At 36.5% G+C, this 15,095-nt stretch overlaps 2 protein-coding genes across 5 annotated transcripts in view; both read left to right on the top strand.

Moving 5' to 3' along the window:
* The window catches only part of RABGAP1L (RAB GTPase activating protein 1 like), a 444,263-nt gene that overhangs the window by 146,934 nt on the left and 282,234 nt on the right, over positions 1 to 15,095 (top strand). The gene's annotated exons all lie outside the window — the stretch shown is intronic.
* GPR52 (G protein-coupled receptor 52) lies at positions 172 to 3,049 on the top strand. Its single transcript, XM_059674311.1, has one exon. It carries the CDS (start codon positions 173 to 175, stop codon positions 1,256 to 1,258), a length of 1,086 nt encoding a protein of 361 aa, XP_059530294.1. The 5' UTR covers position 172; the 3' UTR covers positions 1,259 to 3,049.

Genomic DNA, 15,095 nt, shown 5'->3' with positions numbered 1-15,095 from the left:
CCCTGAGGCTGATGAAGAGACTTGAGTCCTTTCTGGGATGCTCAGCTGTGACAGAAGCACTGCCACCGTCTCCTGAAGCTGATTCTGAGACTCTCAGGTGCAGAGTTTAACAGATGCTGGCAGGGCACCGGCTTGCTGTAGCCCAGGCTGCAGGTTCCCTCAATTCCAAGCCATGAACGAATCCAGGTGGACTGAATGGAGGATCCTAAACCTGAGCAGTGGCCCTGTGAATGTGTCTGAGCGTCACTCCTGCCCACTAGGATTTGGCCACTACAGTGCAGTGGACATCTGCATCTTTGAGACAGTTGTTATTGTCCTGCTGACATTTCTGATCATTGCTGGGAATTTAACAGTCATCTTTGTCTTTCACTGTGCTCCACTCTTACACCATTATACCACCAGCTACTTCATCCAGACGATGGCATATGCTGATCTTTTTGTTGGAGTTAGCTGCTTGGTTCCTACTCTTTCACTTCTCCACTACTCCACAGGTATCCACGAGTCACTGACTTGCCAGGTTTTTGGATATATTATCTCTGTTCTCAAAAGTGTTTCTATGGCATGTCTTGCTTGCATAAGTGTGGATCGTTATCTTGCAATCACCAAGCCTCTCTCCTACAATCAACTGGTCACCCCTTGTCGGCTGAGAATTTGCATTATTCTAATCTGGATCTACTCCTGCCTAATTTTCTTGCCTTCTTTCTTTGGCTGGGGGAAACCTGGTTACCACGGTGACATTTTTGAATGGTGTGCCACCTCTTGGCTCACCAGTGCCTATTTTACAGGCTTTATTGTTTGTTTACTTTATGCTCCTGCTGCCTTTGTTGTCTGCTTCACTTACTTCCACATTTTCAAAATTTGCCGTCAGCACACCAAAGAGATACATGACCGGAGGGCCCGGTTCCCGAGCAATGAGGTGGATGCCTCTGGAGAGACTGGACACAGCCCCGACCGTCGCTATGCCATGGTCCTGTTTCGGATAACCAGCGTATTTTACATGCTGTGGCTCCCCTATATTATTTACTTTCTTTTGGAAAGCTCCCGGGTCTTAGACAATCCAACACTGTCCTTCCTAACAACCTGGCTTGCTATAAGTAATAGTTTTTGTAACTGTGTAATATACAGCCTTTCCAACAGTGTTTTCCGGCTAGGCCTCCGAAGGCTTTCCGAGACAATGTGCACGTCTTGTATGTGTCTGAAGGAGCAGGACACACGAGACCCCAAGCCCAGGAAACGGGCCAATTCCTGCTCCATTTGAAGAGAACTGCCCAGTAAATCAAGTGTAATGGATAGTGGTTTGTGTTCATAGTCTTGATTCATCTGGAAATTTGCCACTAGAGAAATATTTACTTGAATAGTAATATGAGATGAAGGGACTAAAGGTTTCATTTTTTTCTCTTTTTTCATGGACGAAAAAACTAAAGGAAAGGATGTATAGAGAGTAATCTCATGAGATAAATATAGCATGTGAGTATCAATGTGCAGTAGTGGGAAAAATTAAGCACTGAGGATGACAAAAGTAAGTCAGATACTCCACAGGATGCGAGCCAAGCCCCTCGGTGTCTTTCTCTCTGTTTGAACTCTGTCCTCTGTCTTTGTCTCTGATTCTTGTCTCTTTACTCTCATTGTGTTTGTGGAAATTACTTGCATCAATTTTCCTCTATAGAAAATTGCTACATATTATATATGTGGCAAAGTATAATCTTTGGCATCAAAGTGTACTTTTAAACACACTGATCTGAAATCCGTAAGTGGTCTCTCATGGATGTATAGTAAGCATTGTATGTTAGTACCTGCCACACAACCCTTTTTGCTTGTGTTTTTATAATCTCCACAGCACACATTTTCTGCCATGAGCAAAAACAAACAGTATTTTTCTTTTATCAGGGTAAAATGATGCTCCCCTCCCCTGTATTCCTGCTGTATTTCCCTTTATCTGCATCCTTTGGTACCTTACTTCAGAAGTGTCTTAGCTAATGAAAGAATCTACTACATAGAGCAATCAAAATGTTAAATAATTTATTCCTTCCAACAAAGCAATCGATAACCAGTATGAGATATTATGTTAAATCTTTTTAATGGCTTTAGAAACATTTTTTCTGATTTCTTTTAAATTCTTTCACATTCCCAAAGTGGTGTCCCTTTTGCTATATAGTAAAGCTTTGTTTTCCTTTAATACAATCAACAAATAATTCTAATGCAGATGGTGAGTACTCACCCAGAAGTGAGGCATTGCTCTTAAAGCTACTTGGTGTGTCTTTTTTTTATTTTTAAGACTAAAATATTGACCTTTTTGTGTTAGGTTTACTGTTCTGTCCACCAATCATCTGTGTAATATGCGTTTGCACATAGTATATGTTTTACAACAAAGAAAATGTAAATGACATTATGTGATCTGTGCCTAATGTTTTCTTAGCACAATATATAGATCAATGTTGCTTAAGTCACCAACATATGGAAAAAATATACAAAAACTTATTTTAGTGAAAAAATACTTTTGTGTAGCTGTTATTTAGATATTTATATTAAACCAAGCTGTATTCTTAGTGCTGCTGAGAATATAATATACTTAATTATGAAATACAGGTGACAGCTTTCAGTATTTTCTTTTGTAATGATCTGTTTTCATATTCAGAGTTTAAATTAGCTTATTTTTTAGTGTGCTACATGGAATTGTGTAATAAATTGTCAGGGGTTTAGATGTAGCAAAATGGCATTTGGGAATTAGTAGTGAAGCAGGTCTGAGTGGTAAAACATCTAAATCTTACTTTTTTTTACCATAATTTTCCTGCCTGATAGATATTTTAAATTTTATATCAAACTACTACTGAGTATTTTTTTCTCAGCATTTTTGATTTGTTTGTTTTATGAAATGCATTAATGAATGTGCCTACGGAAGCCAACCATGTTGCACACTGGTGGTTTGACTTCATAGGCCCTTTAGTGGAAATGTCATCATTCTATTGAGGTTGTTCTGAAACCCTGTATATTTTTTAAAATGTAAGAAAGGTTTAAAATAAATAATAAAATAGTATTCTATATATCAAAATCAGACTTTGCTCCAGTTTAATAAAATACTTAACTTGGAACAAGAGTTTACTTGTTTGGGATCAAAATTTAACTGTTTTATATTTCTGTGGTTTGGGTTGCTTACATTAATTCTTGTCCCCAGTTTGCAATTGGCATCTTGGAAAAGTTGAAATGCACATTTTAAGTTTAGATCAGTTCAATGAAGCATGATACTATAACTTTTCAGTGGTCATAAACAGGACCTTCAACATGTATTATTTGAGAACAAACACATTTTGATTCCTTAAGTTTGGAGTGTACAGATAGTTAGAAAAGACTTAGTAGATGACCTGTATAGGAACTGTGAGGTCATGTTTATTGCATTTTCCTCTTCTAGCTTTTTCTCATAATAATTCTAACAACAGTTATGCGCCAGGCACCGTGTTAAGTTTTACATGTGAAATGTAATCCTACTATGACTCTTTGAGATAGCTACTGTTATTCCCATTATAGAGAGGAAGAAACTAGAGAAAAGTGACTTATCCAAGGTCACTCAACAAAGTCAGTGTCAGAAGTTCAGTAACACCCAGTTGTCCTGGAGCCAAAGCCTACACACTTAACCACTATACGTGCTCCCTCCACCTCCCCCACTTCCCCCCCAAAAAGCGCCTTCAAACCTTTGTACCTCTTTTCATACAAAAATTCTCTTTCTTTTTTTCTCACCTAAATCTTTTGCTTCACTTCTTTTTCTGTTCTGGTGATATCTTTTTTCTTGATCTTACAAATCTCTTTGATGAAAACAGCAATTTTAATAAGCCCAAACTTGCCAGGTTAGTCTATAATCTGTAATCTATAATCAAACTATTTTTTAAAATAGTAAAAGTGAAACCCCAGCTATGGCATTTTCTTGACATTACTTTTGTTCATTTTTGTTAAGTTTTCCTTGAATAGTTTTTTAAAATCTCTATAAATTTCTTATTGAAAGAGAATTTTTTTGAAGAAGAGTAGAAATGGAAGTCTTTATTGTAGCCTGAAAGGGGAGCCACTATGAGGCAAGTTTTAGGTTTAGAATCTCTATTTATTGTAATGTTTCCTGTGTAACTCTAGGGTAAGCCACTTAACTTTCTTTTGACATACTTTAATATGTGTATAATTATAGAATAAGGTAATACTTACTTTGAAACAACTCTGTCTTTTTCAGAATAATGCGTTTTAAGAACAGGAAGCATAGCAGTTATTCTCATCATTAGATAGTGTTCTGTGATAATTATCCAATTTGGTTATAAATGACAGAATATATACTTTATTATGTGAGTGTACACATACATGACGTTGTTGTGTTAAAGGACTGTACTCTGTCTCTCCTCACCCTGAAAACTAATTTATATATATATACATAACAAGTATGTGATAAATAAGTAAAGAAGAACAAGATGTGGAGAACTGCTATGTAACATGCTGAGCATAGCATCACTTGTGTTCAGGTAGAAGCACTGGCAGTGCACAGGAGCTTATGTTACTGTGGATGCTCTATTTTGATGTTTTAGGTTCCAACAGTTGACCTTTTCTCTGAGCAAAACTATTGTAAGATTAAGAAGGTTATGTAGAAAGTGGCATATTCTACAGCCAAGTATATAGACATTGGGGAAAACAAAATGACCAGTGTTTCTTGGAAATGAAAGTTTTATCCAGTGCTAGTTTTGCTCTATAATTTAAAATATTCATAACTTTTAAAAAATAGTAAAAGTGGGCATCTTTTAAAATATTAAGTGATGTGATTAGGTATTTCTTTATTAATATTTTATTTACAATTTATTTTTACAATGAGCATTTTTTTAATAATTAGGAAGAGAAAATAGTTTTAATAAAAATAATGCTGTCTATTTAAAAAATGTTTTGACATTTCACTAAACAGCTTTTGTTCTTTCTATAAGTAACATTATACAGTTTTGTCTTAAAACTATTTTTCTTTGATGATAGTTTATATGATTTTCATAATACTTGTTATTTTAGATAGTTTTTCAGAGAAATTTGATGACCTTCTACTTATGTTATTAGATGTTCTTATTTTTGCTTCAACACAATTGGTTTGAAGTGTTATTTGCTGAATTTGAAATGGATATCAATCACTGTAAGGTTTTTTTATGCACCACTGATGACACCTTCTAGCGTTTTTCCCCACATCTTTAACAAAAGGATGGCCCTGCATTTCATAGATTGGCAGGATTCTATTTTCAGTCCCCCCATCTAAAAAGGTCATATCTATAACTTTTTAATGGTAATTTTATTCTATTCTTATATATGTTTAGAGGCCCAGTGCACAAATTTGTGCACATTGAAAGGAAATTAATTAGAAGGTGGCTGGAGGGGCGGGACTGGGCGAATCCGTCCAGACATGCCCTGGAGCCAACCTCCCACGGTCCCTCTACAGCTAGCTGCACCTGGTGTAGCCAGAGCTCGAAGGGCATCTGCAGAGTGAGTGGGGTCCCTCTGGCAGGTGGGGTCCCTCGGCCTGGCCTGCAGGGACCAGGCCAAAACCGGCAGTCCGACATCCCCCAAGGGGTCCCAAATTGTGAGAGGGCGCAGGCCAGGCCTTGGGACCCACCGGTGCATTTGTGCTCTGGGTCTCTAGTATGCATATAAGATTTTTGGTTAATCTCTTCCCTCCCTCCCCCCTCCCCTCTTCCCTCTGAGATTCATTAGTCTGTTCCATGTTTCCATGCCTGTGGTTTCCGCTCCTGTGTTGAGTGTCTGCTCCCTGGTGGTCAGTGTGCATCATAGCTACCAGCCGGTCAGCCAGTCAGCCGGTCACTTAGGCTTTCACTAGTATATATATATACTAGTAGATTGCCCATGAATGTGAAAATATCACAGTAATAAATCTAGCAAGTGTCTGGTGTGTCTGATAGATATTAAACATAAAGCACATATAGGATATCAGTACCTTCACCATAGTAAATGGGACCATATTAATTTTTGAGATTCTAAAATTTATAGATGAGAAATATCAAGAAACATAGAACATAGAGTAAAATTTATTGAATGGTAGTATTTGCTAAAATTCTAAAACTTTCCCAAATGCTACTTTATTCAAGAGAAATCACTTTTATCTTTGACTTTAAAAATTTGACTCCAGTTTTATTTTATGTTTTCTACTTAAGCAAGTGTAAATATGGTTGATGCCAGTTAAAAGTGCCTGAATAAACTTTATAAATTCAAAGTTGTGGCATTATTTTAGTTGAGAGGCCACGACAAACACAAAATCAAGTATAAATGTATATAGCCTATTCATTCAAATTCAAAATATAGCCCTGGCCAGTGTGGCTCAGTTGTTTGGGCATCGTCCCATGCACCAAAAGGTTGCTGGTTCGATTCAGGGTCAGGGCACATGCCCAGGTTGTGGGTTTGGTCCCCAATAGGGGGCATCCAGGAGGAAGGGGATGGATGGTTCTCTCTCACGTTAATGCTTTTCTCTCTTCCTCTCTCTAAAAACCAATAAAATATCTTTAGAAAAAAAAAAGTCAGACTATATCTTTGAACGCAGTGCAGACTGTAGCAAGCGGTGACCAGTGTTTTGTCTGAGGTTATGCTTGTCACAAACCATTGATCACGGATATACTCAGTGTAAAATACAATTTTAAAGCACTTATGTTCATAATAGAGTTTGACGTTTAAAATAGGTATTATTAGATCATACATGTTATGCTAATAGCCTCTTCACAGTTATTTCACTTACTTTTTCAGGAATTTTATAATAAAAATGTTAAATTGATATTATAAATGATAGATGTAGAGAAGATTAAAAGATAATTTGTGAAGAAGCCAATAAAAAATTCCTGAAAATACTGGTTTTAATGTTTTAATAAGTTAAAATATATTTGGAATTTTCTTATATTTATTATTTTGACAAGGAAAAGATGATTCAAAATTGGTTTTTCAGAAATGCTTGCAGTTATGAATTTCAAAGTAAAGCATAGTTCTTTATTTGAAAGGAAAAAACCACTGTATAATGTATATCTAGGTTTTTGTGAAATGTTTTTCTTGCCAAAGGTTAACATTTAAAATGAAGTTGTATTAAAATTAAAAATTGCAAATAGATATACATTCAAATTGCTGCTCTCTTCAAATAGATTTTGAGGAAAAACTCGCTATCCCAAAGATTAGTTTGTTATCCTACTTCCACCACTCCCAGGCAACTAAAAAACCTTATGTGTCTAAGATCTTAAAACTTTACTGGTCATGGCATGTATGGGGGGGCAACTGATGGATGTTTCTCTCTCTCTCCCTCTCTCTCTCTCTCTCTCTCTCAAATCAGTAAAAAACATGTCCTTGGGTGAGGATTAAAAAAAGAAGATAGCAAATTATCAGGTTTTCATTAGTTTGACTTCAGATGAAAAATCTCAGAGATTCATTAGGTCTTCATACCCTTTTCAGAGTACTCAGTAGACTGGAGGTGTTAAGAGAAGACCTCAAGGACTTCTTATAGAGATTATTCGAATGTTGATATTGTGTCTATTTCATATATCCACCAACTTGCCCTTTCATGTTAGCACCTTTTAATTTCAGACAACTTTATAAAAGAATGAATTATAGCTAATCACTATAAACTTATTTCCAAATTCTGCCTCTCCTGATTTCCATCCCTTTTACATAACTAATTTCTCCTTTTTCATCTTCAATCAAGATTCATTTTCTGTTTTTTTTTTTTAATTTTTAAAGAAGTATTACCCCTTGAGGAAGTTTAGGGGTCTAAAGGCATAAAAAAGAAAATTAAATACCCCTTGTTCCATTACTGATATATAATTAGATATAACAACTCTTCAATTTTTTTCTTCTTTTTTTTCCCACTATGGACTAACACTTTTTCTATATACTAGTAAAGGATGTTTTGGCCCTGCTGGCATGGCTCAGTGGTTGAGCGTCAACCTATGAACCAGGAGGTCACAGTTTGATTCCTGGTCAGGGCACACGCCAGAGTTGCAGGATTGATCCCCAGTAGAGGGCATGCAGGAGGCAGTCAATCAATGATTCTCTTTCATCATTGATGTTTTTCTCTCTCTCTCTCCCTCTCTCTTCTTCTTTGAAATCAATAAAAATATATTTTTTAATTTTAAAAGAAGGATTTTTAAATGCAGTTATTTATAATATAAGCATTTTTGATGTTATTGTATATTCTTTATGAACATCTTTATAAATAAAACATTGTCTTTATTTAGTATTCTTACAATTTTTAAGAAAGAAATACTTAGTTAAAACGTATGGAGATATTTTAAGATTATTTATACATAATTGCCAAATTGCTTTCCAAAAGGAGTGAGCCAGTTTATCTTCACACCAATAATTATCAAGCTATGTTGTTTCACCACAACTTTCCAGCAGAAAGTCTACAGTAACAAGTAAATTAAGGGAATTGATTTTCACTTTATCCCCTCCCAGCTCCTTTAAGAGGTTGTTTTGTTAATGCAGTTTTTTCTGGTATTTGTTTTCCTAACATACCCACCCCCCCCCCCCTCGCCAAATGTAACTAAAATGGGTCTGCTGAACCTCATTTAAAGAAATAATTCTTTATTTCAAAGGTCTTTGAGCCCAGATTATCTTCTCACTTTATTAGTTCACCATTTACTCTGCTGCTGCTTGGTTAAGACCATGTTATTTTCAGAACACGGAATTCTGTTAATGCTCTTGCCCTATGATTGGTGCTATCTTCAGCATTGCCTATTTCAGTGTGTGTTGTGTGTGCCCCAGGACCATCTGTGTACTGAAGTTTGAGAAAGACTTAGAACGTGTTCTTCTGCCTCTGTTACAGCAGTAACATCCCTACTTGCCTCTCCAGGAAGGGGAGGGCCTTTTCTTAAGCAGACTTTTAGATCCTGGATCCTTGGAGTGTATGTGGACATCAAGACTTCAGCTATTAAGGGCTGCGGACCCCAGGCCTGGTTTTGACTCTAGGATTTACCTGACCCGCAGAACTGTGGGCACAATTCCCTCAGCAGCTTTACCACCTTGAAGAAGTCCTACCTGGTGTGGATGTGAAAAGAGCAGGGGATGCTCACACATCTGCGTCTTTTCTCTTCATTGTGTCTTTTACTCAAATCTCTCTATATTTAGTGGCTATTCAATATTTGTTGAGCTAAGTATAAAGTGATTTCTATATATTAAGTCATTTATTTCTTGAGTTCAATTGAACTTAATTATCCAAATTAACTGTATTTTTGTTTTTTTCCACCCCCCCACCCCCCGCCCAACTCAGTGGAGGTGTGGTTGGACTGAAGGTTACCGCAAATCCTTTTCCCCTCTGCATTTATATTAGAGACTAAATGAGGAAGCCATAAAAATGAGTGTATTAGGAGAGTCGAATGATTACTTAATATAGGTATCATTTAATATAGCTATTCTCTCTAATTGAATTCTTCCTTCCAAACCCCATAGTGCAGGCTTTGAATGTGTTTTAAAGGAGGATGAATGCACTTTGGGAAGATTTGAATTTTGGATAATTTTTATTTTCATTCAGCTGAAATGAATGTCTTTCTGAATTCTTTATGATGATATAGAAAAAATTAAAATTCTATATTACCCCAAACCTTCTCATATGTTAGTAGAACTATTGTTCCAATCTCTAGTCTTCTCTTTATCTTGGAGCATTTCTGGTAAATTATGGTTTTGAAGCTCATCAACAGCTTTTCTCAGAATATGCTCTAATATATCCTTCTTTAAATGGTGCTCAGAGTTGAATATAATGTTCTGTATGTGACATGACCAGTGTCAGAGGAAAGTGGGGTTATCTTTTTTGCTTGCTTTATATTTTATACTGCTAATTTTTCTGCACAAAAGTAAATTCGATATCTTTGTTAGTTATGCTTTACTGTTTAACATATTTATTTTTAATAAACCCATAAATATTTTCACACCTTCTTAATTATATGTTCTTTCTCTACATGTACAATGGTTTGTGTTTTTTTAAAACCTTATCTTTCTCTCCCTTAAATTTCATCTTGTTAGAGCTGGTTCATTTAGTCCAGTTTTTTTGAATCTTCATTGTGTTTTGAATATATTCATTAAATGTTTGCCATCTTTAAATGTGATAGACATATTTAATGTATAAGGCCAGATAATTGATGTTTAAAAATCAAGCTTTGTCATGGGTCCCTAAGACCACCCCCAGGTTTGGTGATTTGTTGGAAGGATTCATAAGATTGGCTGTACCCATGGCTAAGAATTCTTGCAACAAATGGATATTAAACAGAATTAGCAAAGGGAACCAGATGGGAGCTTTTAAGAGTCCTCTCCAGTGGAGTCACACAGTGTCCACTTAATTCCTCCAGCATGTAGTGACAGCACGTGCAGTGTTATGCAGCTCATTAGAGACTCAGCACTCCAGGGTTTTACTGGGGGCTGGTCACACAAGCATCCTTGGCTGAGCACCTACCAAAATCCCAGACTCTCAGAAGGAAAGCAGATATTCTATTTAATAAAAGCCCAGCGACTGAAATGGTGGAATGACCAGAACTACCAGAGACCAGAACACCACGGCGCCTCATCCCGGCTGGCCCCACCCCTCAGGGAGCAGTTAGGGGTGATCAGGCAGGCAGGCAGAGGAGGTTAGGAGTGATCAGACAGGCAGGTGCGTGGTTAGGGGCGATCAGGCAGGCAGGTGAGCATTTAGGAGCCAGTGGTCCGGGATTGCAAGAGGGATGTTCGACTGCCAGTTTAGGCCTGACCTGCAGGAATCCCTGCGGGATTGGGCCTAAACTGGCATTTGGACATCCCCCGAAAGGTTCTGGATTGTGAGAGGATGCAGGCCGGGCTGAGGGACCCCCTTTCCCCATGCATGAATTTCATGCACTGGGCCTCTATTTTAATATAAACCATATTGTTTGCATAAATAATCCAGGCACAATGAGCTACCCTTATCATTTAGGAAGAGTTTTATATCATTATAGGGAACTGTTTATCAGCCAAGTTTTTAGAAGTCAGCCAAGGGCTAACCTTTCGAGGAGGCTGTTTTAAGGATAGGCAGTTCCAGGTCTGCTATATTAACTCTTCTCTATACATTATGTTACATTGACATTTACTAGAATAGTATATGTCTAGTGTGTTTTGAGATTGGTGCAATAATACACCAAGGTGGTCATTTGCTTAGAAGTAACCTTGAATGTAGGCCCTTTTAATGAGATTAGACCTGTTATTTTTATTTATTTATTTAAAAAATATATTTTTTTTATTGATTTCAGAGAGGAAGGGAAAGGGGGAGAGAGAGAGAGAGAGACATCAATGATGAGAAAGAATTATTGGTTGGCTGACTCCTGTATGACCCCATTGGGGATCGAGCCCACAACCTGGGCCTATGCCCCGACTGGGAATCGAACTGTGACCCCCTGGTTCATAGGCCGACACTCAACCACTGAGCCACACCAGCTGGGCTAGACCTGCTATTTTTACAGCAGAAGACCTTTTGTTTGAAATGCACCTTACCTTACCTTACCACTTAATGTTGTTTCTTGAATACAACAGTTTTAGTTATATAATTTTGGTAAGAATATTTAACAACATTTGCCTCTCATTTTTCTTCCTTATTATTAGTTGCCAAATAGCTACTAATTTGGTGAGTTCCAGACTTCCAAATTGCAAAGATTGTTTACCTTTTATAAAACCTAGTTTTTCTCTAATTTTTATTATTATTTTAACCTTGTTCTTGATTGTATAAGAGAAGAAAATTAAGAATAGCAAGAACAATAAATGTAACTATAATTCAATATGATTATTTGATACTATTTTACTATAAGAAAATTTGCCATTTGTATTTCATAACTACATTTTAAATATAGAAATATTTTAATACAGATATCTTTAGCATTTGGAGTATATTTTTCAGGGAGATTTTTAAGAATGCCTTTTAGTTGAATTTTTAAGATGAAAATAATGACCTTTTTTGCAGTTCTGCCCAAGGACGAATGATTGGATGACATTTAAAAATGATCCTTACAAGAGCTGTAATTTTGTGATGCTCTCCCCATTCCTCATTTTTTGTTCCCTTTGAATATTTCCACAGAGAACACATCCTTTCTCAGGGATTGAACTACTATCCTTTGCCAGGTGCTCTGAAATGAAGCTCTAAATCTGGCCTTGTGCCTTTTCTCTAGTTACATGTATCTAGTGTTCAGATTCTTCATTTCTCATAAAAATTGAAACCCCCAAAATTATAACGGGAACTCACTATTGCCAATTCTTATTCCTTAAACTGACTGTCTCATTTGGTTTTGTTTTCTTATTAATTGCTTTGGTACAGCTTACAACTCTGTGTATGTAATAAATGCTCATTTCCAGCTTACAGCTCTGTATATTTAATAAATGCCTATTGGAAAAAGACTACAAGACTTTCTTCTCCCTCTCTCCCCATTTCATTCAGAATACAATGTGTATTCATTTTTCTGTGTTCTAAGATACCTTCTCTGAGTTACCACTTAGATCACTTTCTTTACTTTCAATCTTCATGTATAGTTTTATTATATTCTTTATGTACTTTGAATCATATGGACTGTGATTAACTGGAGACCCATGGACACAGTCTCCTACTCCTAAGAATCCTTTCAGAATTAACAAGGTGACCACTTTAATTGTTAGGGGGCTCTGTGGCTTAGAAGATGCTTCCTAGTTGTGAACCAAAGTTTTCTTTCTTGAAATGCCTACCATTTGGTCCTACGTCATCTCTTCTGGAGAAGAACAGAAATGTCTTCTTTTTGATATAGTACATCTGATATGTGAAAACTGCTCTTATATCTTCCTTCTCTTCCCAGATTACACATCCTTATTTTCCGACCCTTTGCTCATTCATCCATTTAGCAAATATTTATTGAGCACCTCTTAGGTGCAAGGCACTGTTTTGAAATACTTGGAATATGGTGTTGAACAAGAATGATGGGCTCTCTTTCCTCATAGGGTTTATTACAAATAGAGGTAAACCAAAAGTGTTCCAAATTAAGACACTGACAAGTAAAAGAGAAGATAATTTCAGATTAGGAAACATGCCATGAAGAAAATAAGACAGGGCTATAGGATAGAGAGGCGTAGAGATGGGAGGCTACTGCTTCTCCATGTACTTTGGTTTCCAAATGTCTCATCATTTTGATTGCCCTTCACACAACAACACTCATGGCCTTTGGTACCATGAAAATCCATACAAGGGCGGGATGGACTTTGACCTGCTATTGTCCTATATACATAGGAAGGTAGAAACATCTTAATTATATGTTCAATGGAGCTTTTGGACTACTAGATCCACAAGACCACTATTAAAAAGCCAGAGAGAAAAATTTAGACCTTGTCAAACTTAGACACAGTGTTCTCTAGCCCAGTGTGCTCTCACTTACAGTGGATACAGTGGGATTAGCACTTGCCATACCTAGACAATTTGTTTCCATTAGTGCAGCCCCAGATATCCTTAGTGGGTTCAACAGCAGGGTCACCTAGCTTTGTAGTGTACTTCTTCAGGTCTGTTGGTTTCGAACTAGTCTTTTACCAGCTCTTTCTCTATTCTGAACTTGGAAAATCATTTTATTGATCCTACTTGCAGAGCTTTACAGTCCTCCCTATAAAATTCAATCTCACCTCCGAGCCCTTCCTTCTCATTTTTATGTGATCCCTTTGGATCTTGTAGATTTGAAAAGCTTACCTCCTCTGTTGTTTTTCAAGTCAGCAATAATGAACTTAGCAAACAGTTTCCTTCTACATGGATTTTGCTTTATATAATTAGCACATCTTGAGTATGGCTGTATATCTACCTCTAATTCTTCCTAATAACTAGTTATATTTTGATGTAATGTTAATATCTAGTTGCTATGTTCCCTCTTGTTTTCAATTATTTCATGAGATATTTGCTAGAGAGGGAGAGGCATACTTGTTAAGCCTGCATTCTAAAGTCAATTTATTTTTTTTAAATTTAAACTCTTTATTGTTTAATGTATTACGTAAGTCTCCTTTTTCCCACATTGACCTCCCCCTATCTTCCTCCAACCCCCAGCACATGCCCTCCCCCCACCCCTTCCCCCATCTGTGTCCATTGGTTATGCTCATATGCAATATTTGGATTTTAATTTTGTATTCTTTTTCCTATTATTTGTGTAATACTGAGCATATTATCTAACCTCTCTGACCATTGGTTTCCTAATAATTGTTCATCTTCATGGGGATTTATGAAATAATGAATATAAATCACCTATCATAGTGCCTGGTATATAGAAAGGAGAGCCCAATAAATACTAGCAACAGCAACTGTAGTTATTGTCAGCCCTGCAAAAATTAAGTATATTCCATCTTGGGTTTTCCTGATCTAAAACCCTTTAAATGCATGTTCACGTACACAAATACACACATAGCTAGATTTTTGCCATTTTTTTCTTAGGGATGAACACAGTGAAACACTTTTGTTTTTTAAGTCTTATATGTCATCTGTCTAGAAAAAGCATCAAATTTACCACCTCTGAAATCCATTTTTTTTAGTTGAAAGCTTAAATTTTATCTTCTCATTTACCACCTTTCCAGTGGTCCCCAGTTCTCAAAGTTTAGCAATACCAAATCTTTTAACGGCCTTTGGTTTATCTTTGAGCCTAAGTCTAAAATGAGTCATGGTCATGGGATGCTGAAAGTTAATATGAAAATTGCCTGGGTATTTCACTTAGTCACAAAGAATAAAATTGTTGATAGCAGGGAAGGGACATATTTATAACACAACTACTTTATGACAAGAGCTGTGAAAACATCTTTATATAGAATATTTTATTTAACGCTTTTAGTAACTTCATTTCACAGGGGAGGAAATTAGCACCAGAATTTAAATATATCTATTAAGTGGTAAAATATATAGAATTTGAATCCAGCTTTGTCTGACACTAAAACTATGTCCTTTCCCTCCCATATATGCTGCCTCCTTTCTTCCGGCTATTTGGCAACTAACATTATACTGACATGTATATTAAACTCAAGATATTAGTACTATTTTTTTCCCCACTGGGCATCTGTCCCTGGGAAGCTAATAAATGATTGCCCTAGAGATTTTCAAAGTCAGGAAATTGGTGAGGATCATGACTAAA

This window comes from Myotis daubentonii, chromosome 18 (genome assembly GCF_963259705.1).
Source record: "Myotis daubentonii chromosome 18, mMyoDau2.1, whole genome shotgun sequence".
Lineage (NCBI taxonomy): Eukaryota > Metazoa > Chordata > Mammalia > Chiroptera > Vespertilionidae > Myotis > Myotis daubentonii.
This window is presented reverse-complemented; position numbering and strand designations above follow the sequence as displayed.